This window comes from Chelonoidis abingdonii, chromosome 6 (assembly GCF_003597395.2).
Source record: "Chelonoidis abingdonii isolate Lonesome George chromosome 6, CheloAbing_2.0, whole genome shotgun sequence".
Taxonomy (NCBI): domain Eukaryota; kingdom Metazoa; phylum Chordata; order Testudines; family Testudinidae; genus Chelonoidis; species Chelonoidis abingdonii.
Window position 1 is genome coordinate 99791299 of NC_133774.1, and position 24624 is coordinate 99815922.

The 24624-nt window shown below is 43.4% G+C and overlaps 1 protein-coding gene across 3 annotated transcripts in view; it reads right to left on the reverse strand.

Moving 5' to 3' along the window:
• Positions 1-24624, reverse strand: part of ALDH1A1 (aldehyde dehydrogenase 1 family member A1) — a 95522-nt gene that overhangs the window by 52526 nt on the left and 18372 nt on the right. For 2 of the 3 annotated variants that reach the window (XM_075067278.1, XM_075067277.1), the window contains 2 exons: positions 14932-15040; positions 1906-2010 (listed from right to left, as the gene is read on the reverse strand). In XM_075067278.1, coding sequence (XP_074923379.1) covers positions 1906-2010; positions 14932-15027 — 201 coding nt within the window. In that variant the 5' untranslated portion in view covers positions 15028-15040. Of the gene's footprint in view, positions 1-1905; positions 2011-14931; positions 15041-15331; positions 15554-24624 lie in introns of those variants that run through there. The other variant, XM_075067276.1, reaches the window with a different exon arrangement.

The following is a 24624-nucleotide window of genomic DNA, read 5'->3' on the forward strand; positions in this document are numbered from 1 at the left end:
GAGTTTCAGGTAAGCCCCCAAACTTTGGACGCAAAAGTCCAGGTTTGGGACAGGACCAGACTGGTGGACACTAAAGTCCAGGTCTGGGACTGGACGGCTAGATTACCACAGGTACAGTTTCATAAACCAAGGCAAAAGGGGTTACATGCAGTCCTCCAGAATAATGGTGGGGGCAGTGACTCTGTTGATGTCAGTGTCATTTGGTGGGAGTAGTGTCCCAGCCTGTTCATTCTCTAAGTCACAAAAGGGACTGACCTAGCTTCTGGCCATCTCACAGTTTTAGGGTAATTGTGAGCTTCAGCCCAATAAGCATTTCTTTATGGCTGTTGACTTAGTGGGAATTATGTATATATAATGAAAGCAGGACTGGGTACTTAGTATTAAAACAGGTGCAAAATATTTTTAATTAAATGCAAAAACCCTGAAAAATTGTGTTTTCTGTATTTTATTATGAATTTCACCATGGACCTATTTATATTCATAAAAATCATTATTTGTGTGCAAACTTCTTGAAGCAAAAATGGGCCAATTTTGAGACCAAAAATGATGTCATAAATGAGAAAACTTTATAGAAACAGAAAAAACATGTCCCTGTATGTGCTTGTGTATACGTGCATGCTTGGGAATGAACATACACAAAGGCAAATATTTGCATGAATGAAAACATTAACAGATAAAATGAGTAATTTTTTCCACAGGTCTAGTTAAAAGTTTTTCTACACTTGTCAGCTAGAAATAGAACACTCGCATCTCAGGCTTCCTTTTAGAGAGTTCATCCAAAAAATGTCTCTGGTCATAAGTTCTAAAACGATGGAAACAAAAGAGCCTTCTATATTTAAACATATCACCCTGTACTTGATAATGTGCACTGAAACTAGATAGTATTCTTAAGCAGAGTCTTTTCAAACAGAAAATTATACAAAATTATGAAAACATAGGAAATTTGTTCTTGAGTTCTTAGGGTTCCATTTCAGATTTTTGAAGTTACTGTATATGTGTATCTTTTTTCCCCCCACGTGGTCTTATACATGGCAAAATAAGTACATTTCTCTTCAGCTATTACCAACTTTTGCAGTCCTCCCATCAAATCTTAACAATTAAGCATGTATGAGCCGGCTCTGTTTCGCAGGAACTGGTGCTGATGATTCAGCAGGCGGCATTCATCACTGCAAATCTGTATTAAATCAATGACCAGCTGTGCTGTTAGGAAGCACTATGTTACTGGAAGTGTCATCATTCATAAAAGTACAGAGTTGTGACCACTTGTTGGCAAAGATTCCCTGGCATTTTATATAAGAGTTAAGGGGTTAGCGTGGCCAAATAGCAGTGTGGCTGACTACTGTAACTGTACTTGCACAGCACATAAGCTTAGTGTGAGTAGAACTGTTAAGAAAGGCTTTCACAGTAAGCAAAACTTTGAAATAAATCAGTCAGTGATGAATAGGTAATATCCCAATTATTTTCATGGCATCAGGTATATCATTATATCTTGACTGAAGGAACAATCAGAACAAGGAGCTGGGCAATATGGCAGGAAAGAATTCAGACATAAATAGTCAGAATAACAGTAAGATGAATTGAGAAAGCAATTAGCCAAACACAGGGCTTTGTTTCTAAAATGTTCTCTTTTTTTCAAGTTTACTTAGGTGACTAAATCCTTCTCCAGTGTACAGTAGTTTGTGAATCTGGTGTAGTGCCCGATACAAAGGTCTTGATCCTGGTCTCAGCGTAATCAATAGCAGAGTTGTCATGGAGCCAAATGCTCTGCTGGTGGAAGCTGGTATAGCTCCACTGAAGTCATGGAACTGTGCCAGTTGGAACCAGCACAGCATATGTCCCATTGCCTTGCAAGTGCTGGATTAGATACAAAGAAAGCCATGAGATGGCAAAGCTTTAGAAACCTACCTTGTCTCCTTCTTCTACCTCACAGATTTTATCTCCAGTTGCAGGGTTATAGACTGCAAATTTTTTGCCATTAGTTGCATCATGCCATTCATTATTTATAAATATCTGCAAGGAAATAAGGAAACAAAGAGTGGAACATCATCAATAACACAGATATAATTTATTACCTGTTTTCAATGAAAAATCAACATGGTATCATCCAGTAGCTGAGAGCTATCCAATGATCCTTTTTTGTTTAAGTCCCTATGCATCAATAGGGTATAGGTCCCTTCGATTTCTGCAGAGTAAATACGAATAAATAAATGTGGAATTTTAAAGATTTTGAAAATTTCAATAACATTCTCCTATTTGCTTTGAGTCACCATTGACTTAAAAATGCAGCCATTTTCTCATGGTTTTCATCTCATATAATAAAATAAATGCTTCTTTAAGATGATTGGCACTCAGAGAACTAGCACAATGGGATAGAAGTCAGTATATGACCTATAGAGTCTTCTATCCACTTTCACAACTACTGCAGCTCTTCTACTATTAATATACCCCTTCAACATGGGTAGAGATGACAGATGGAACTATGTGGCCAGTATATTCTCCTGTTCTGCTCCACTGGCATACAGGGATCTCCTTGGGGAACTGAGCTCTGTGCTGCACAGGGAATGTAAACTTCCTGTACAGCCCTCTTGAAATCCTGTCTCCCCTTTGCCCAGCAGAACCACACAGGTTTTGCTGCCAGGGGAGCCTTTTTGGCTCAGAGGTAGACAATTTGTCACCTAACAGAAGATGACAAACAACTAAGTCAGTGTAGTCGTAGATGTTTTGGAGAGATCAATTTTATTTAACCATTTATCTAACTTTTCTTTCATTTCCTTTCAAACAACATGTGTCTCTGAAATGAAAGACAACACTAAAGAGCTGCAACCAGTTTAATGAAATCTACAACAAAGAAGGAACCATTGAGGCATAGTGCAAGAGCCAGAAAATGTGGTTTGTATACTCCTTTACTTCCATATCACAGGAGAAAAATAAAAAGGAACACTAATCTCTATGATTTTATTTCCAAATCTGGCCTGCGAATTGGTGCTTCATTAAATATGATCCTAATAAAAGCTTATTTAAAAGCAGAAATGTAATGCTATTAATCTTTTACAGGAACTAAGGGATCTATTTCATTTCATGGAGGAGTATCCGCACATCTAAAATGACACCGCTTATTTAGCAAAATCATGGATTGTCTTTGTAACTATTAGACGGACCTTAAAGACACATTGCACATATATTTAAAAATGCATGCAACAATGCTGGAAACTTATTAAAGCTGTTATAAAACTATAAATTGTTGTGTTATTTAAGTGAAAACATTGTGCAATGTGATATATTTTAAAGCCTAGGAAGTTTCACACAAACACAAGGTGAAGCTCTCAAAAGTCTAGCAACGCAAAAGTGAAGGCTGTATATATGCATTACAATAGTATGGGCCTATTTTTCTGCTGGTGCTGAGATGCACCAAATTTACACCAACAAGGAACTTTGTGCATGGTCTTTAATTACATAACCACATAGTATTTTTAGACAAGATGGCTACCAACTTTAGTTCCCAGGAGAGATCCACATTGCAACCTTCATGTTCTTTTAATTTGGGGTGGGAGGGCTGTATGGATTTTAAAACATATCTACGTATCTGCTATAGTGTTATATATTTTGTGAAAAGGGGATTTCCAATCATAGGAAATGAGAAAAAAATAAAAGTTTTCTGATATAGTTTTTTTGTGATTACTTCACCACCTACTTTGAGTGTCTTTACTGGATCCCCGTAATCCACCACATCAGATTAGCATTTTGTGCCCTCATATTCAAGGCCTTCCACAACTTCTCTCCACCCTATATCTCTGATTAAATCTTTTATCATGTCTATCTCACCATTTTCCCTCTACAAATGACACCAGACTTGATGCTCCATGTATCTCCTTCTCTCACACATTTCTCTGTGACTTATTCCATGCTTTTGCCTTTGCCTGGAATACATTCCTCATCCCAGGTAACCAAACCAGCAACTGGTTCTCATTCCAATGATTTCTAATGACTAACTTCTTGCACGGTCTGCACTGGAAGTGGGCTAGTAACATTTAAAAACAAACAAACCAAACCAATAAGCTATTCTTCCCTCTAGGTATTGTGACAGGGTCAGGCCAGAGGGATACAGGAGAGTGTTCTTATTGGTAGCCAGGAAGTGGGTGGGCAAAGCCCGCCCACTGCCAAAGGACCTCCCTCCTGTCTAAGGGGAGGATCCACAGGTCCGTGATACCAAACAAATTCGGGGGACAACTAATGAAAAAAACAGGATTGGGAGTGAGGTCATAGGGCTGAACAAAGGGAACCTGATGAGGACACCAAGCAGAGAACCCCAGACAATGCCCACTGCTCCTCGAAGGCGTCAAGGAAGCCAGTGGATGCTGCCCAGAGGAGCTCTGCCCGGATGCGTGAATGGACGGAGGAGCGGAAATAGGCACCACAGTTGCAGGAAATCCCGTCGGCCAACCTCCTCTCCCTGGTTTTGTAGATGGCCAGTTTGGCCAGGGCCAAGAGGAGGTTGACAAGGAGGTAATACAGGAAAGTGTTAGAAGGCAGATATATTAGTCCCAGATTAAGTAGATCCCTTTTCCCTGGATCAGGTAACTTGGGCAGTTCCAGAACAAACTGGAACTCGCTGGAACCAATTAAGGCAGGCAGGCTAATTAGGACACGTGAAGCCAATTGAGAAGAAACTGCTAGAATCAATTAGGACAGGCTGGCTAATCAGGGCACCTGAGTTTAAAAAGGACCTCACTTCAGTTTGTAGCATGCATGTAAGGAGCTGGGAGCAAGAAGCACTAGAAGCTGAGAGTGGGAAGGTGTATTGCTGGAGGATTGAAGAGTACAAGCATTATCAGACACCAGGAGAAAGGTCCTGTGGTGAGGATAAAGAAGGATAAGGAAGAGTCCATGGGGAAGTAGCCCAGGTTGTTGTAGCTGAAGCACAGCTGTTGCACAAGGCACTCTAGACAGCTGCAGTCCACAGGGCCCTGCAACCTGGAGTAGAGAGTGGGTCTAGTTTCCCCCCAAACACCGCAACTCCTGATCAGACACAGGAGGAATTGACCTGGATTGTGGGTTCTACCAGAGGGGAAGGTCTCTGGGCTGTTCCCTGACCCACATGGTGAATCTCTGAGGCGAACAAATCCGCCAATAAGTGCAGGACTCACCAAGATAAAGGAGGAACTTTGTCACAGTATCCTGTCGTATTGATTTCTGTCTTTTTGATTTTAAGCTCTTATATAGTACTGAGCATATTGTTGGGAATTCACAAACATAATGAATAACAAAAAATGTACTGTGGCCAGTATAAACCAAAGATAATCAAACTGCTTTATACCGCAGCCTTAAAACTGCTGAGATCACCATCCAAAGATTATTTCATATTTGCCAGGAACTGCATTACATATGCAGATTTAACCTTTATACAGGCAGAAAGAGCAGCGTGTACCAATTTCCCTTTTTATAGCTGGAACAACAACCCTCTTGCACAGATGAGAACATTGAGATATCCTGGTGCACAAGCACACTTTAGTAAAGCTAGATGGAATGGATATCGTTATCCATGATCAGTATCATTAAAATCAAGTCACTCACACAGGAAATGATTTGATTATCTTATTAGCAAATTCACTCTTACTCTGGAATAATCCCCTCCAAGAAGAATTCCTTAGACTGTCTGGATGACAACAGACTCAAACGTGAGCACTTTCTTCAAAGACAGCAGAGAAGTTTCAGGATTGGCAGGGATAAAATTGCCACTCAATCTTATCTGCTTTTGACTCTGAATTTTGTAGTCTGTTCCATATGGCACTTTCCTTCTCTTTGCTATTAAGCCACACCGATTATCCTGAAGCTGACTGCATATGTTCTAAACTATACAAAATGAGGATTTCATACATGGGTAATTCTGTCTCTCTCCTTAGTGTTTAGTTACTTGTAAATCCTGCTTGAAGGTTAATACGAGTGCCTGTACAGTCGGTATAAACAATGTTTCCCTATAAAATGCTGTGAAAGAAACCACAGCAGTTGCTAACAAAAAGTCTTTCTTTTCTTTCCATGTGTCGCTTAAATAATATTGCAATGTGCAAAATGTTTGTGTAGTGCTGTTACTAAGGGCTCTGCTGTCCGTAAAAAGACACAATATTTCTCCCTCCAGCTTAATCGCAAATTGCGTAACGGGCCTGACAATTTGAATTATCAGGCCCAAAGGGGGGACTGTGACAGTCAGCAACGACCCTCTAACAGCTAGTAGCCTTATAATAGCTGGCAACCATTAGAGGAAATTGGATATCTCATGGACACAGTAGCCTGAACTTTTGAACTGTCTTTTCTTATCAGTCTTGAGGCAGTTGAAGCTGGTCCTAAGCCAGTTTTTGCTGAGCAGATTGCAGAAGTGCAGGGTTTGCTCACCACCAATCAAATGCTAATACGACTGAAGCCTGTGTGTGAGTGTGTATAAAAAATTCTTGGTTTTTGTATGGAGTAAAGTTTTTTTGTACCAATGGTAAAGGTGGATATTTTGATAGAGAAACCTCAAGTCCACAAAAATATTTCTTAAACTGGGATGCCTGACATCCTACAGTTATATTTTTGTATACATTTTAGTTTATTTGTATAGATATCCAAAGAGATATATGCACAGCCACATTGATATCTTCAGCCAACAGTGCCTGAATCTCAGGTTTGTCAAAAGTTGTAAAGATAATAAGGTACTATATGATTTCCTAGCAATTTCACATGGTTGATCCTAAGGAGTCCATATGAAATTGTGGATGCTGTGAGGGGACACAGATGCACAGCAGTCAGGTGGCTAATAAGAAAAAATCCTATGTAGTCACTAGCTATGCTGCCAAGAAAAGAGACAAAGTAAAAGGTAAATATTAATGTAACAGTGCTGTGTGATGCTACAGTATGCCAAATTCATATCTGTCTGTGAAAGAAGTAATAGTGAAACATACCCTTCTTGGAAGTTGTGCAAATATTGGTTGAAGTTGTGCATTTAGAGTACTGACACAATGGTATTATTTTAGAGTCTCTTACTTATTATTGTTCCTAATGTCATTTCCTCCTAATCCCAACCTTTCACGATGTACAAACCTGTACAATGCACAAGAGCAGTGAAAACTGCAGTATCCAGACATCTCCATTAGGATACATTCTGATTTTGCTTATACAGGTATGAACTAAAGAAAATGATGCAAAAAGCCAAAATCCAACCTATACACAATGTTACATATGTTGTAAGACTGGATATATTCCAGAGTATGTTGGCAGCTATGCTCCTTTGGAGTGTACACTGCATGGACACACGGGTTGCGGTGTACTGAAAACAGAAACAGCTAGTGCACAAGCCAACGTGAACAGACACTGCCACAAAGATCAGCCTCTGGCTTGGTTGAATTGCAGTACACTCATTGCTCATGCTAACAAAAGCAGTAGCAGTTATCTTGTATCATGGTGTGGTAGTTTGCTGTCAGATATCCAGGTCTTCCATAGTAAGGTGTTTCTTTTGCCAGATGTTCATCCACTGTTGCACATGCTGCATGGATGTTTACCTGTAAGGACTGGACATGACTCATTGGGTTTAAGAGTTTTTGACAAATAAAATCTTTGCTGCAAGTAACTTTTTACTTAGAAATGTTATGGTGTGCACTGTATAGCTATTGTTTTCACTGAGATCTTCAAGTAAGATGGCAATAACCATATGACCTTCACACTCCTGTTCTTTCCACTAGAACTAGAAATCAACATTTGTTATAGCTGGATTCTGACATGGTTCTACGGTTCTGAAGCTTTATATTTAAAAATACAGACCCAGATGGTAGCTCTATGGCAGCTGCAAACAAAATCTCATCTGATTGGCATTCATCTTCAGTGATAAAAGTATAGTACAATCCTGAGTCTCTAAACTGCTTGGGTTACAGGAATTCATTCCAGATCATCAGAAATGTGGGAAATTGGCAGCTCTGCAAGAGTTTAGCTTCAGCCGTGTAAGGTTTAGGCAAGATTGAAGTCTTAAGTTTCTTGTCTGGGGATTTAATTCTACGGCTTTGGGCCCCCTTGCCCTTATCATGGCTCAGTTTCACAATCTGGAAAATATAGATAATATTTCTCCTTCCCACAGGTATATTGTGAAAATTGATTAGTATATGCAAGTCAGTCTTAAGACAAAGAGGGCTATATTTTACTATTGTTATTTATCACACACATACAGCATTTGACCCACAGGGGGTTTGGTGTGAAGTGGAACCTACTGCAGCTCTGCAGAAAGAGAGAAGGTTTCACATGGTTGCACAGTGTGCGCATCTACAGTATGCTGTGGAGCACAGTTCTGCAGGACCTCTTTATGTGCGTGACCAAAGGTCTCTTCAAGGGTGGCACAAGGCAGGATTATCTGCTGCATGAATCCTCTGGCAGTTGGTCCCCAGCTGGCAGCTGGCTATTCTGCAAAGACTTCAAGCCCCAAAGGCTTCAGTAGCAACTGAGGAGTGATTCCTAAACTACTCTATGGCTTTGGTGAATGAAATTCCTCAACCCCAGCTCTGCAGCAATCCTCAGTGTGTATCCATGTTACTCAAGCAAGCCTCTACAAATTGGATTTACCCCATGTTTATCCTTTAGCAGGAAAGATTTCCATCTAACTAGATATAATTGTTGCCCACTGTAAAATAGTGGGCAGATTGCCAGCTAGGGAAGGTAAAATTATGCCTCCCCTCCCCAAATAAATAAACCAGTTCAATCCAAGGTTATTTCCTCAAGAATGGCTTCTATCATTACAAAAAGACTCAAAACAACAGCAAAACAAGTTAAAACACCTGAACCTGGCCAGCAAGTCTCAGTAAGTTGGGAAGGAAAGCACACACTCTTCCCTATAGGTTACCTTTTCTAGGTATCCTATAATTCCTGTCATGGAGAGACTTTCTCTCTAAGAGCCATCATATTCCCCCATAGTGAGCTAATTGCTCAGGCTACCCATTGTATTGTTCCAAAGATGGTCACCTGACTTCCTGGTCATGTGCTCTCTAGACTTGCAGTCCCTCTCAGGAAACTATATTTCCCAGAATGCCTGCTCTTAAGAGGCCCAAGGGCTGTAATAGGAGCACTGTGCCCAGTTACACTAACATTAAATCAAAAATCTGAAACACAATATTGAAAAATAGCTGGTATCCGCTCATGTACACTTACCAACTGTGATAATTGCTCCAAGTTTATAGTCCTGTACTAGGGTTGCCAACTTTCTACTCACACAAAACTGAACACCCTTGCCCCGCCTCCTGCCCTGCCCCTCCTCTGAGGCCCCGCCCAGCCCCTTCTCTGAGACCACGCCCCCAATCACTCCAACCCCCTCCCTCTGTAGCTCACTCTTCCCACTTTCACGCATGCGCTTATTTTCACTGGGCTGGCTCAGGGGATTGGGGTGCAGGAGGAGGTGATGACTCCAGCTACAGGCTCTGGGGTTGGGCCAGGGATGAGGGGTTTGGGGTGCAGGAGGGGGCTCTGGGCTGGGAGGTGGAGCCAAGGGGTTTGGAGTATGGTAGGGGGCTCTGGGATGATGCAGGGGTTGTGGGAGGGGGTACGGGCTCTGGGCTGGGGGTGCAGGTTCCAGGTTGGGGCCAGAAATGAGGGGTTCAGAGTGTGGGAGGGGGCTCCAGGCTGGGGCAGGGGGTGCAGACTCTAGTGTGGGGCCAGGGATGAGGGATTTGAGGGGTAGGATGGTGCTTCAGGCTGGGACCAAGAGTTTCAGAGGGAGGGAGTGGAATCAGGACTGGGCCAGGGGGTTGAGGCACAGGAGGGGGTGAGGGCTCTGGCTGGGGGTGTAGGCTCCAGGGTTTGGTTGAGGATGAGGGCCTTGAGGGGAAGGAGGGTGCTCTGGGCTGGGATTGAGGGTTTCAGAGGGCAGGAGTGGGATCAGGGCTGAGGAAGGGGGTTGGGGCATGGGAGTGGAGTGGGAGTGCAGGCTCCAGGCATTGCTTATCTCAAGCAGCTCCCAGAAGCAGCAGCATGTCTGCACTCCAGCTTCTACATAGAGGTGTGGCCAGGTGGCTTTGCACACTGCCCCATCTGCAGGTGCTACTCCCTGCAGCTCCCATTGGCCTCGGTTCCTGGCCAATGGGAGCTGCAGAGCTGGTGCTTTGGGAGGGGGCAGCGTGAAGAGTCTCCTGGCTGCCCCTATGTGTAGGAGCTGGAGAGATGTCATGCCGCTGCTTCCGGGAGCTGTAGGGAGCCTGCCTTAGCTCCACTGCACCACTGACCGGACTTTTAATGGTCTGGTCAGCACTGGAGCTGCCAGGGTCCCTTTTCAACCGGGCGTTCCAGTCAAAAACCAGACACCTGGCCGCTCTCTCCTTTTCACCTGTGGGTGTTTGATATGGTATGAATGGAAAATCTCACCAATTCAGCTAAACCTAAAGAGTTCCTTGGACCATCAAAAACCAGTCAATTAAGCCTGAAACACTATTAAAGGGAATCTACAGGGTCTGATTCTGACCCACTTACTTTGTGTTAGATCCACAAAGTCACGTAAGCATTGCAATGCTGAGCACTGTAGTGCCTCACTTTTAGGTCTCTTGTTACCCAGTGAAAGCCATAGCCCCAAGTTAGGCACCTAGGCCCTATATAATGCATAGGAGGAGTTTGGCACCTAAGACTGGGACCCACAAAAGCCAGAATGCTGCGCGGGGAGTCACTTAAACTAGTCAATCAGAAATGCTGAGGAGATGGATATAATACAAGTTCTGCCCCTCTCAGGGAGTTAGATGCCTAAATTCTGGGATTCTCGGACACTAACTCTCCGCTGGAGTTAGGTGTCTAAACCATGTTTTGCAAGAAATGCCAAGGAGGCACACAGGTGAGGAAAAAGGCCTCCCTTCTACATTTTAGCACTCACCCAGACACTAGAGACTTTGGTTGAATTCTCCTTTCTATCAGGTGTGGAGAAGGGAGTACTCCAGCCACTGGGCCACAGAGTCATTCCCACTCTCTCGTTGGCCCAATGCATATTTAATTATTCATACACATTGGAACAGCTTCAGTAGGAGAGGCTGAGAGACCTGCAGACTAGAATATCTCATAATCAGCTAGTCAGGACCCACACTTGACAAGTGTGGGAAAAAGTTCAAATCCCTGCTCCACATCAGACAAAGGGGGGCACTGAACCCTAGTCTTCCACATTCCAAGTGAGTGCTCTAGCCACATGCTAAAGACTGTGATGGAGGAGTCCTCCTCATACTCCCGGTGCTCCGGGGCTCTTTTGTGCGAAAATGCGTGCTGGATCAGGCGAAATAGCCAGAGGAATGCCTAGTTTGAGGATCTTCCCTAGTCTGAGGATCTGGTTTTAGGCATAAAATAGGTGTCCAGGAGCCTTAAAATGAGCTGACTGTGCACATCTTCACTGGCAGAAACATACTGCATGTAACCGTGGAAACTGAGGCACCTAGAGATTTTAGGCACCTACAGGGTTAGGTGGCAGCTGAGCAGGGATTTGACACTTTTTTTTAAATTTTGAACCATTTTATTATTTCCTCTTCTTTGCTTCTAACTGCAATGATTAAAATATATTTTATATTTATGTTTCACTTTTCCTTTATTTACTGTAAGTGATTTAACTTTCCACACACCATGGTCTTCCCTCAGACACTGTGAAGAGCAGTGGTGGTAAGAGAAATATTGTTTTTTCTGCTATCTCATGTAATTTAACTACCTGATAAGTAACTAATTGTACTTTGATGTCTGGCTGTGGGAGCGCCATAGGACCTGCTCTTTTCAGAAGCATCACAACAGAAATAATTTGTTAAACAATCATTGTCTAATTCTTTAGTGTAACAAAGTAAAATATTTACCAGTACATGTGAGCCAATCTTACATTTCTTAAATACCTAAAATACTCACTGATTTCATTGGCATGTCTCTTAAGGATTTTAGGGTATAGAAGGAATTCAGGATCATTCCCCAATTCAGGATCCGAACTATCTTTAACAATTTAAAAATTAATCCATCTAAATTAAGAGCATTAGAATGGTCATCCTGGGTCAGACCAAAGATCCACCTAGCCCAGTATCCTGTCTGCTGACAGTCACCAATTCCAGGTGCCCCAGAGGGAATGAACAGAACAGACAATCATGAAGTGATCCATCCCCAGTCATCCATTCCCAGCTGCTGGCAATTGACTCTTCAGTGTGTTTAAGTATCTCTTTAGAATGCTTAGTTCAATCTTTATGAGAAAGGTACAGACTATGATCTGGGAGTATTTATATCATCATAGAAATGCCTCTGGATTAAATGAATCTAATTATTTAGGGCCACATTGCTCCCTGTTGCAGAAAAACCTGTGAAAGGGGGCCCGTAGTGTGAGGAAAAGTCCATGAAGGTTCCCTGGAGAATTTTCCCTAGATCATTCTATTAAGGGTAGAGAGGCGCACTTATCCCATGTTGAATAGGAAGATGGTCCAGTCCCTGGAATCTACAAATATTTGAGGATCTGCTGGAGTCCAAGGAGAGTGAAGGTTGAAAAGTCTGTACAGCTGCATTGGTTCTGGCCCCCCCAGACCCTTCTGTGAATCTGTGAAGCTTAACTGCAATGATGCCACACAACTAGGGCTTTACCTGCATCTGGTTCTTCTGGAAGCCCCATAAGGGGCCTGGGAGGCTCTAGGAAAGTTAGTACAGCCTTAGGCAACATTAGCTTGTGAGAGAATTAGTCACGGGTTGGTAGTGTGGTATTCGAATGATGCATTTGTAACCTATGCTTCCCACTCTCTGCCCTATCGTGGTCCCCTAATCCCAGCCCACCATGTCATTTAATGTAGTCTCCTGACCCACAGACAGTCCTCAGTGAGATTTTGGAAAAGGGGGAAAGTGTTATGAAGAGCAGAGGTGAATCTGGTTCCGTCTACATGTATAGGTGTGACTCATGAGTGGAACCATAATTATTTACATATTCATGATTTTTCATATGCTGGCTTTGACTCTTTGTTCAAATCTGAGTGCACGATAATGCACATGAAACTCTGAATTAGTTAAAAGCTGTATACCTTCACATTCAGGGAAACACCTTCCTCATGGCAAAGTATCTGACAAGGCCATTGTGCATTAGTTATTTCAGCAAAAAGATAACACTCAAGAAACATATTCCTGTTAATGCCCTTTTTAGATGGTAATGTAAAAACATCTGATAGGATGACTAGTCTGTGATTACTTACAGAATCTGTCCTATTAGTGAAAGCTTTTCTAAGTGATCTTATGCTGGCTAAATATTGTGGAAAGAAAGCAGTAGGAAGTGGGGAGGAATATTCCAATTTATACTTTTTCAGATCTTCAATAACTTGGGGCATCACCCAGTTCTCATTACTTTTTGTCTGTAGAGTAATTCAGAAGTTGAAAATGCATAATTGCAGTTCCTAAAATATCTTTCCTGGATTAAGCCCTTTATACTCTGAGAGAGGAATAGCTGAAGTGAGCTATCACATAGCAGAACTATACTTCAGTTGCAGTTTTAACAGCTTGTTAAATATTTCCAAAATGAGGTCCCAACCCGAAGTCTTTATTCATGAAAAATAGAGACCAAAATCAATTTGGAGTTTCCCTGAAAATGGGGTGCAGAGTTGGGTCCAAAAAAGCTGACCCTGAGCGGTGATGAGCTCTCCAGATTATACTCTAATGTTTGAAAATAAGTCAAGTTTTGACTCTCGTGAGAAGTTAAAATTCAATTCCATGCATATTTGCATTTTGGAAAAATTAAAGGTTAGCTCAAGAAGTCGCAACAAGAACACTTTCTTCATTGTTTTATTTGTGAACTTTTCTGTACAGCAGTAACATACTATGTGGCATTTTGCCTTGTGTCCAGAACTTGAGATAACCATGGCCAGCAAAAGCAACATTTTTATAGAAGTTTCTTAGTTTCTGTTTATGGCTGCATTTCTCTTTACTCTACCAAACATTCTACCTGAAAGTCTGAGATTGCAGAAACTACCAATGACTTTGTTGTTTGCTCAAAGTTCAGAGACTCTTGCAACTCTCTGTGTACTATAGTACGAAACACATGAAGTGCTCTTTAAGTTAGGAATACAAGTCTGGTTTTAGGGTTAGCCCAGAGGATCCATTTTATGCTTACCTTATCTGTGTGTTTTTAAATGAGCGTGGAAAGAATTTGCTATTGTACAATGATCCTGATAATACTGACTAATTAGCAATGGTGGACTTCAGCTATTTTATTGATAGTTACTTGCTTAGCAAGACAAACAGGTTTATTATCTGTAGGAAAATATGTCAAATGCAGGAGGACACTTGCTTTAGTTTTATTTTATTTAAAAATAATAATAATAAAAAAAATTCCTCCAGACCAACATTATTGGCATAATTCTTAAAATCTATTTGTAAATATCCCAGTTTATTTAAAAATTAGACTAATTGTGAACACATTCTACAATTAACTTTTATTTTCTTCCTGCTCATTGAAATGATGTAAATGTTTCCTTCTCTGGGTCATTTATATTTTCCAGGATACTTATGACCACAGGTCTTAGCTTCTGAAAAAATATGGACAGCACACCAAAAAATAGTAGTATAAAACTTACCAACTCTTTAGAAGAGTTTCTCAGGACAGAAGAGATCACAGAACATTTCCAGAAATTACAATATAAGAATTAAATCTAGGTAAACATTTGTAAATACACAATTGAGTTAGTGAGACTAGGTAGGTGAGGCAATATCTTTTACGGGACCAACTTCTGTTGTTGAGAGAGACAAGCTTTCAAGCTCACACAGAGCTCTTCAGAAAAGATATTATCTCATCCACCTTGTCTCTCCAATATCCTGGGACCGACATGGCTACAACAACACTGCAAACAATAATTGAGTTAGTGTTATTTCGATGGTTTGAACAAAACTATTTAAGTACATATATAGTCTTATATGAATGCCTAAGGCAAGTTAATAAACATGCATAATACTACTAACCTTAGTATATTTAATTTTCAGATCACTGAGTGGTGCAGGCAGAGCTGGAGCAGAATTGCTATCTGGGATTTGTTTTTTCGTATTTTCAGTTGACATGTTTAGTTCGTTCCTGAAACACAGGTGAAATGAGGAATCAGAGAAGCTGAGTGATTTTGTCCTGACTGCGCATTTAGCTTTATTTGTGCTATTTTGTCTGAACTGGCTATGGTATATTTGCATACAAGACTATGATTGGATGAAAGATTTCACTGCAAAAAGAAAATGACACTACTTATTTCTAACACCAAGGGCAGCAGTGTTTTCACTTAGGTTGAAATCTGTATGATACAAATTCTTCAGAAAAACTGCATTGAAAGACATTATGAAAGTTTGCAAATATTAGAGCATTTCCTGTTCTTACCTCCAAAATATCTTTCTTAGAACAGGCAGGTCTAGAAATTCGAACTTTGGCTCTTCAGCTTTGGAGGTAGAGACAACTTTGTTAGTTCTGAGTGCAGGCAAAGCCTTTCCCACTAGAGAGCCAGGCAGAATAACTTCCAGAGCTGTAAAGTACTCAGTTGTGATTTTAATACACTTGGAACGAGTCATCTTTCCTGTTGATTATCAGAGGGGTAGCCGTGTTAGTCTGGATCTGTAAAAGCAGCAAAGAATCCTGTGGCACCTTATAGACTAACAGATGTTTTGGAGCATGAGCTTTTGTGGCTGAATACCCACTTTGTCGGATGCAAAACGTCTGTTAGTCTATAAGGTGCCACAGGATTCTTTGCTGCTTTCCTGTTGATAACACTTATTGTTGTAGGGAATGTAGAATGAGGACAAATGTATTAATATAAGGTCCTTATACCCTTATCCAATACCAAGTAATTTAAGGGAGGGACAAAACGATGGACCTGCCTGATCAAAGAAAGAAAATTTGCAGATAAAAACAAAAAATTGCCTATTCTTTTTCTGAGGCAGCTCCACAGATTGTAAGTAGCATTTTTTCAGCAGTGCCCGCTAGAAAGGGTATCTGAATTTATTGAAATAATGATGTGTAATTCATTATGAAAAGTGGACTGCTGAAGTACTATTGCATGCTGAAGGAGGTGCCCACTGATGCTTGTATATGACTAGTTTCTATTACTTAGTGTGGAGCAAAGGTGTTTACTCCACACATCTCTTCATAGAAAGCATGAAACTTCTGTGCGCATGAGGTTGTCATCAGTCTTGAAGAATGAGCATTGAGTTTTTGTGGAGACACTATTCTAAGCTTCCAATATGCCTCCAGGGCCTGATCCAAAGCGTACTGAAGTCAACGGAAAGTCTCATTGATTTCAACAAGCTGTGGATCAGGCCTCATCTGAGCTGCCTTGCAATGGAGAATGAAGAGGCTTTGTTGCCTCTCACTGATGGATGATACAGGCCATATAATTAAGCTGATCTTCTGATCCATTTGATTCTTTCTGTATATATCTTAGCAGCCCTCTTGACTTCTAATATGTGCCACAATTTCTCCTTGTGGAGCTTTGGCTTTGGACAAAAGGTGGGGTGCGGAAGCAGAGGAACACCTCAGATAATTTGAATAGGTGGCTAGCAAGGGCATTCAAAACTAAATTTAGGTCCCAGAAGAGGTATTATTAAAGCAACTGCTTTTTAAAAAGTCTCTTTACATAGGGGGAGAAAATAGTTTTGTTTATTTGATGTAGCCAGGAGAGTGGTTGCTTCTCCTTGGTTATTGCTCCTGGCAAAGAATGGGCTCTTGTTGAGTTCGTATGTGAATAAGTCTATTGCTGGTTTACTCCACATTTCTGTTATGCCAATTAAGTTGGCTGGGGTAGAGCTAAAGCGAGGCATCACTAGCAAATGCCAACTAGCCATGTACCCACATGAACAAAGTGCTTCAATTCTCATAGCTACAGCACTATGATTTTTTATACCACTAATCTGGGTTCTCCCCAGCTGTACGGCAACTCTGGCCCCTTCACCTCGCTGGAGAAAGTGAACCCTCCCCATTCAAAATCTATAAGGCAAGGATTAGCCATTAGGAAGCACTGTACACTAGTTTGCGTTGAAGCCCTAGTATATGCAATCGATTTCCATTTCCTGTGTCTCTTCATGTCTTGATATGCACTTGAATTAGAGACACTTCAGGCCTTTTACTGCTTGCTTCCACTTTCACTTGGGAAGCATGGTTTTCAATAGCACAACAAATATCAACTTTGCAAAGTCAAGTCCATACTTTGCAATAATTTTGCTGTGTTCTGGTTATCAGTTTTCCTAAAAAATAATTCAGTCTCTAGCTAGCCAATTTGTTAAGTGTTCAAATTCACGATTTAGCTTTATCACTCAGGTCTGCAACATAATGATCAATGGCTTCACTTATGTTTTTATGAAGAAATGTGCCTCTTCCAATGATATTTTCCTGAATCACATTTTCATTTTCATGTATGTATTACAGTATTCTTGAAATTTTTGAGTTAAAATAAGATACTCTGAAAACAATGGCACATATCCCACCTCCCTATCTGTTACGAGAGTGCAAAATCTCATTAGACATTATTTAGAGATCTGGAAAGACTCTGGAAATCCTTGCTTTCTTTTCCATGCTATTTATTCTCTTTCCCACACACAGTTTACTCTAGTTCTCAACTGTTCCGTGACCAGATGCAAGGAATTTATTTTATTTCTTTCAATCTTGGATTGACTTAAGCTACCTTCAATACAAGACATGCATTTTCTCCTTCCTTCCCCTCATCCTTGGACCTTTTTGATAAAGTGCAGTCCGTTAAAAAGCTTACCTGCTATCTTGATTCTCGAGCTTCTCATATTATCTGATCCTGGCTGCTGAAACTGTTTGCCTTGCATTACTATTATTGTCAATAATACCTTTACTTTTCCCAACTTTCTACTTTCTACGACTGCCTGCCTCTTTAAAATTTCTGCTTTCTAACTGAAATTCTAACTATAGCCCTTTCTGAACAAAATACCTGATTAGGTAGAGTTCTGTGAGCTATCTAGTCACCTATCATTCAGCAATATCCTTGACCATTTTCATGTCTGGGGTTCACTCAGGCCTTAGCACAGAAATTGCCTCTTTTTGTGCTCTCCTCTTGCTTCTTTTTGCCATAATCAATTCTTTCCCCCTCCTCATTCTTTGTCAAGTCTGTGAAGCCTTTGACACAGCAGACCACAATATCATTCTGGACCTCCTCCATAACTGAGTAGGCAAATCTCATCACATACACATTTGTCAAAAGGTTCTTTCCTTGTATCAGGTGACGATTCCTTCTGTGTGGAAAGATTGCTCTTCGATACCAATGCGCAATGTTCAATCCTTAACCAATTTCTCTTTTCTATTTACCTTCTCCATCTCAATCATCATCTTATCTTTACCTTAAATCTCAATTAAAATATAACATCTGGACATATTGTTTGACATCGTTAGTGACTCTGATGGAGCAGTCAAGTAAATTTGAAAGTTCAGGACAACTTTCTTCTGCAAAATATTTTGAAGATGGAAGCAAGTTTGTCATCCTCAAATCTAGTTCTATCTCCCTTCTTGATTCAGACACCCAATCTGGCCTCCCGGTCAGACAATCTTTGGTGTCTTCCTGAGATCTCACTCATAACTCCAAGGTATGGAAATCTTCCTCTTCCTATCACATCAGTATTGCCTATGTGCCTCTCTACTTCATCTTACACTGTTATCTCACGACTGCTGGTGTGAGAGGCAGATCCTCAACTTACAAGAGATTTCCTATAACTAGATTCTCCATCTATTTTCAAATGCTATCTGATAGCATAACTTTTCTCCCTGGTCTAAGCCTGTTGATTTCTTTTTTTCTTCTAGTACTATTTTTTAAAAAAAAACCTTTTCAATTTTGTTATAAAACTTTTTAATGTGTTTTGGGATGCTGCTTATGTGCAAGAAACTGTACAACATTAATTGTATTGTAATGCACTACATTGGTTTCTTCACAAAAATTAAAAACAAGAAAAAACATTTAAACAAACAGACAGCCACCAACAGGGCATTTCACAGCACCCAGTTACATACCTCAGATATAGTAACATTGGGAGATATCACTAAGGTTGTAAGCACTTGGTCTTTAGTCATATGTATTGCAACACAGGCTTGGCATTGAGCTGTTTGCCAAGAGTCTCATGCCTCACAGAATCAGCAGTAAAATAAGTCACTTGATATCTCTCATTGCATAACAAGCAGGCCAGAGTCTGATGTCAAGTTTTTTAGTAAACCTGCTTTGTGATTTTCTACTGATGCAATTATTGTGCTGTGGGTGTAGACTGGAATAAACCTTTCATCAACTAAGATTAAGGGCTCTACTTGGTTTTTTTTATGTTGGTTTCCTTCAGTGCTCCTCAGAGGTTACATATAATTTGGAAGCTATAAAATCGACACTGTATTTCCCCTTCAGTTATCAATAATACAGCAGCATGAGCCTTCCAACTACTTCATAAATGGAGAAAAAGAAATACCCATTCTGAACCTTTCATGGAGGTATACATGATGTTACGTGCCTAAGTGCTCTGCAGGGACGAGACACACACACACGGAACAGCTTTTCCAACAAGCAGCGCAAGAGCGAATTATGCGTTTTCTGCAAGCGGCGTCGCAGTACACCTTCTGCGTGTTGCGCCGGCACGGGGCGGAAGCATTCCCCACCGATCTGCCAAAGCTAGTAAGCGCTGATTGGCCTGGGTGCAGTGGCCGGGGCCAAACCTCATCAGCACAGAACTATGATGATGTTATAGTCTGCGGCGGTCCCTCCAACGAAGGGTTCGCACGCGAGTGACTCGTTGGTACAAACAGCAGTAGTAAAGATTCTGTGAGCTGAGATGGATGCATGCTGCCGGTGGAAGGGCCCTGGAGACACGCAAAGGTGGACGATAAGCGCGGGAAAAATACAAGTGGACACCCAGGCGGTGGTCTTTTGGTGTCCTCTGGGCGCGGAGGAACGGCAGATTCCGCTCCTAAGGTGCGCCTAAACTGTGACACAAGGCTATGCCTGTATCCCAGACCAAATGGGAAATTGCAAAGCCTTCCTCGTTTGTTGGGGTTTGGGTCGCGCAGTTTATTCCCACCTCAATAACCCGTTAATAGACCTGTCGGCTTGATTAGGAGAAGGCGACAGCAGGCCTTAGGGCTAATAAGCGCACGCCGTGAGAATGGCCTGTTCTTAAATAGGTCCGACCCCTTTTGAGATCTGAGTGCGCCAAGTGGCAGCAGCGCCTGGACTCCCTTAGATCCTCGGGGGCGGGCACGACCCCACCACTGCTTTGAAAGTTGTGCTCAAGATGCCTTGCTCCAAAAAACACGCACAGGGCTCCCGCCCCCGGCCACGTTCCTTCAGAGACCTCGAGGACACCCGTTCGTAAGTGACTCTTATGGCAGGTTAATCAGTACACGGTAAGCGGACGTGGCTCTCCATAATATTGGGGGTCTTCTGGCAGCCCAAGAGCGGGTGGAACAGACAAGGGAAACCCATTGTTTTGGTACAGCCTGAGCGCTCTAGAAAGGGGCGGAGCCCGGCTACACTCCACTGGAAGGAAAACCAGATCCTAGCGGTGGTATGGGCATGCAGGACACCCGCGAGCGCCTAATATAGCTGGTCCACGGCCGGCTATGGTTAAGTACTCCGCAAAATGCATCCGTGACAATCCACTCAACCATAAGGACGAGTGGGTGAAAGAGAAGGACCCTGCCAAAAGCACAACGAGCACGTGAGGTGCAGCAAGTACACCCATTTTAATTGGAAACCATTACTGCTGCTAAACACAGCGGTAATGTTTTTACAAAGGTAAGACGACCCTCCACACTTACCACCAATCCACATGGGGCAACACCTGACGTGCGGGGCGACGATTGAGATTCGAAACATTGTACCGCCTCCCTGACGGGATGAAACGCCAAACCGGGTGGAGGATCCGGTGGCCGGGACCCGATAACACTGCCACTAAGGGGAAGACGCCACCCATGGTTGCCGGCTCACAAAAGAGAAGGACAGTATGACACGTCTGTTCACACGAGGACGGGATCGTGCGCACTTACACCTGCGCATACAGCGGAGAAAAGTGTGGGAAAACACGCGCTCAACCTGCAGGCCGACAGTGGTAAGCAAAACAATAGCCCCCCTATCAGCAGAATGTGGTGGCCAAAAGAGGGCGGGGGCAACAAAGCGCCGGTATAGAGTCAGTGGGCCAGAATAAAGCGGGGATGCACACCAACCAGAGCCAGGAATTCGTCTCTTAGGTTGCTCAACTTGGCGGAGAGTTCGGCCTCAACTCATGCCCGCGCGGGGTAATCACTCCTTCTACATCTGAACAGTCAATGGTACTGCACTAATTAACCAGTCGTCTCAGACGGTGGGTGCGCTCGCTTGGTGGTAACAAGAGAATGGTGCTACTGCGGTCTCAGGCATGAGCATGTTATGGGCGAAGCAACCAATTATGTGAGGATCCAGCATCCTCCACCTGACGCCCGACAGAGCCTCCGCTGGCGTGCGCAGCGAATGTAGACACCACACGAAAGCCCAGACGACCGGACTCTCGCTTGTAATGCAGCCAGCCGGATGCACAGGACCATGGCCCAATGGGGAGTCACTTGTAACCACATCTGACGCTGTAACAACTATAAGAATATAGTACCCGGCAGGCCACCGGGAGCGGGATAGCGCATCGCGAGCGCAGGGAGATAGCACAGACACGTCCCTTCCCTGAGGCATGTATGGGCGCCAAGATGCACCATGCCCCGCCTCGGCCTGCGTACGGCCGAGCGGGTGCGGGCATACTGCTCCTTCGGCCGGCGCCAAGATTGCCCTTCCAGAACCCACCGGACCATTTGACCCAGAGGTGACAGGCCCGTGCAGACTGGCTAGGTGGACTACTTCGGCCCCGTTACCACAATAATGCAAGGCAAGAAATCGACGCTGGCAAGGTACGTCTTTACAACTGTAGATACCTACACCAGCCGCGGCCACTGCTAGTGTTGTGCGAATCTCTCAGAAACTGCTGCCTGGCAACATGCCTTGCGTACTCAGCCTAATCATCGGGCGACGCTACGCTGCCGGCCCCTACCAAGCAGCTCTGTGCCGGGCTAAGGGACGGACCCGCATCCACAGGATGCAGATGACCAGGGCACGCGACAACCATTTTAGAGACGTGCACAAAAAAAGGTCGTACGAGTTGGAACGAGGGATGTGGCTGTAGGCCTGGGATTTTCCTACTTTCCAAACGTCTTCACACGCCAGTGGCCTCTGTAGAGGCCTGAATGGGCTGCTAAAAGAAGGCTTTAGGCAAAACTGTACAGGCAAGGTGGGACCCGCCATGATAATAATGTGGCAACTAAATCCAGGTACGACAAGTGGCGGCTGTCTTAAACCCCATACTCACTTAGACGGGACCATTGCGACGGAGAGGCTGGTCGAGAAGGTTTTTGGAAAACAGGGCCGGGTCGGGGCTCTTAAAACCGCCGCCTGGGGGGAGGCTCGAACACCCCTGCACACGGCCTTACCATGGCCACCCAGGTGCCCCTGCGGGGCACAGTTGCGGGTAGAATGAAACATACCCGGGGTACTCTGTGCCTTGCCAGCGCAAGGGTTGTAAACCTTGTACACCTCACACAGCCGATCATAATTGGTCAGACAAAGCTCAAAGGACCCAGTGCATCTTTCTCGTGGGCCACCCATGTCCAAGTGTGGGTGTGAGCCTTCCTGTTTGTTTTGGTGTCCTGCCCTAGTAAGGAGGCTCTCGGTTTCTACCCTCACATAACTGGCTCAGCTCTGATGCTCCTTGGCCGTTCTTTCTTGCAACCAAAATTACATGATGGGGTAACTACAGTGGAGCAAGGGGAGCCCTTTGTAAATTGTGTTCCCTTGCACTCTTCTGCGGTGTGATCAAAGCGTGCCACCGAGGAGGGACAGAATGGCACGTCACACTCAGAGAGGCCAAGCGCTTATGGGGTAAAGATCGCCTGCGACATGGCAAGAACCCCGGCCCCGCGACTGGGCGTTGGCGGCCGTGAGTTTTGGCGAAAGGGACAGGCTGGGCCTATATACTCAGAAGGGGAAGGTATCCCGTATGGCCTCACTGTCTGACTTTTAGCGCTCTTGTATACCTGGTTTAGCCGGTGTTCCTAGAGAGGAGAGAGCGTGGGTCACATTGGCACATTGCTGTTAGTTCTACTTCGTTGTCTCTCCTCTGGGCCAGAGTACATGCAATCGGTGCCAGTATGGAGACATGTTTTATGTGAAGGACAAAACGCATAAAGTGTCAGTGCCGACTCCAGAATCGCGCTACAAGCTGCTAAGACAGATTTACTAACAGTTATAAGGCGACAAAAGCATGAGGATTTGACCTCATATACAGATGTTGGACTGGGGGCAGCCCAGCGGGATGCAACTATGTAATTCACTCGGCTGGCCAGGTCTAATGTTACTTGGGCCATGTGGCGGTGTGTGTGTTGCTTCGTAGAGGAGCTACAGCAGCGAATGTCAATAATCAATACATAATATGATTTTAACAGCAGAATCGAATGTGGAGGATTAGCTTGGTGAATGGAACATGGCAAATTGCCACGAGGGTGGTTTTTGTTTTTTGGGAGATTGAAGTATACCTATATTCCTGCCAAATAGTTTTGGGGGCCCCTGCACTGTAGGGCGTAAACTCCAACTTATGGTTTTGTGTCTCCAGAAGGCCCCTCCGCCAAAACGGCAGGGGACCATTCCCCTTGGATTCTGGGTGCAAGGCCGAAGCTGACTTTGTATCCGAAGGAAAGGCAGCCGCCTCACTCTTTCCCTAGTGGCGTACCTGGTTTAGTTTCACATTAATTATCATGCGGTTGCCACCTTGCTGTACAGTTGCTAAAGCTATTAATATACCTCTTACCATTTTGGATTTGCTTACTCTAAATAGGTGAAGTACGCCAAGGCATGTGCAGAATCGTGGCTGTTGATTATTTGTTGCTGCGGCATGGCCATACATGTCAAGAGGTTACTGGTATGTGTGTTTTAAATGTATCAGATGCTGGAAGCTCGATTGAGACGACCTTGAAAGATTGTACGCCACCTTCGCAGGATGGTATAGGCCAAAACAAGACGATCTGGCTCTGGTCCTGGCTTACGTCCTTCGTGGTTTGGGCCACACATTTTTGTTCAGAGCCGTGTATTGACCTTTTGCTTTAGTGGGCCTTTACCTATGTTGCCGATTTTAGTTCGCTTATGTGGCAGGTGTTGTTGCTTTTTGGCATTTTAGTCATGCTATAGGGTCGTCCGTGTCAATTTATGAAGACTATGTCTAGTACTGTCCCTTGAAGAAGGCGAGGGGAGGAATATAGTAAGGGACGCGGAAGATTTGTCAGGTGGTTAGCTAAAGGCTGTTCGCCTCTCAAGACAGTTGATTAAAGGGTTATTGTGTACTAGCATATGCTGTTTGAGCCCGTTTGGAACCAGTTAAGCCTGGGAGCCGCGGCGTGTTTGGAAAAGCTTGGCCCTTTGCCATAAGAGAGAGCCCAGTTTGTGGGAAAGCTCCCACATGCCTATGTATGAGCTGTTGTACATGCCTATTAGCATAAGGTTATATTATTAGAATTGTTTTTGCTGCTTGGACTCGCTCCGCCGCTTTGAGTTAGCAACGTGCAGAGTCCCCATTGCGGGTGTTTTGCTTAACCTTCATTAAAAGTCATATACTCACTGTGGC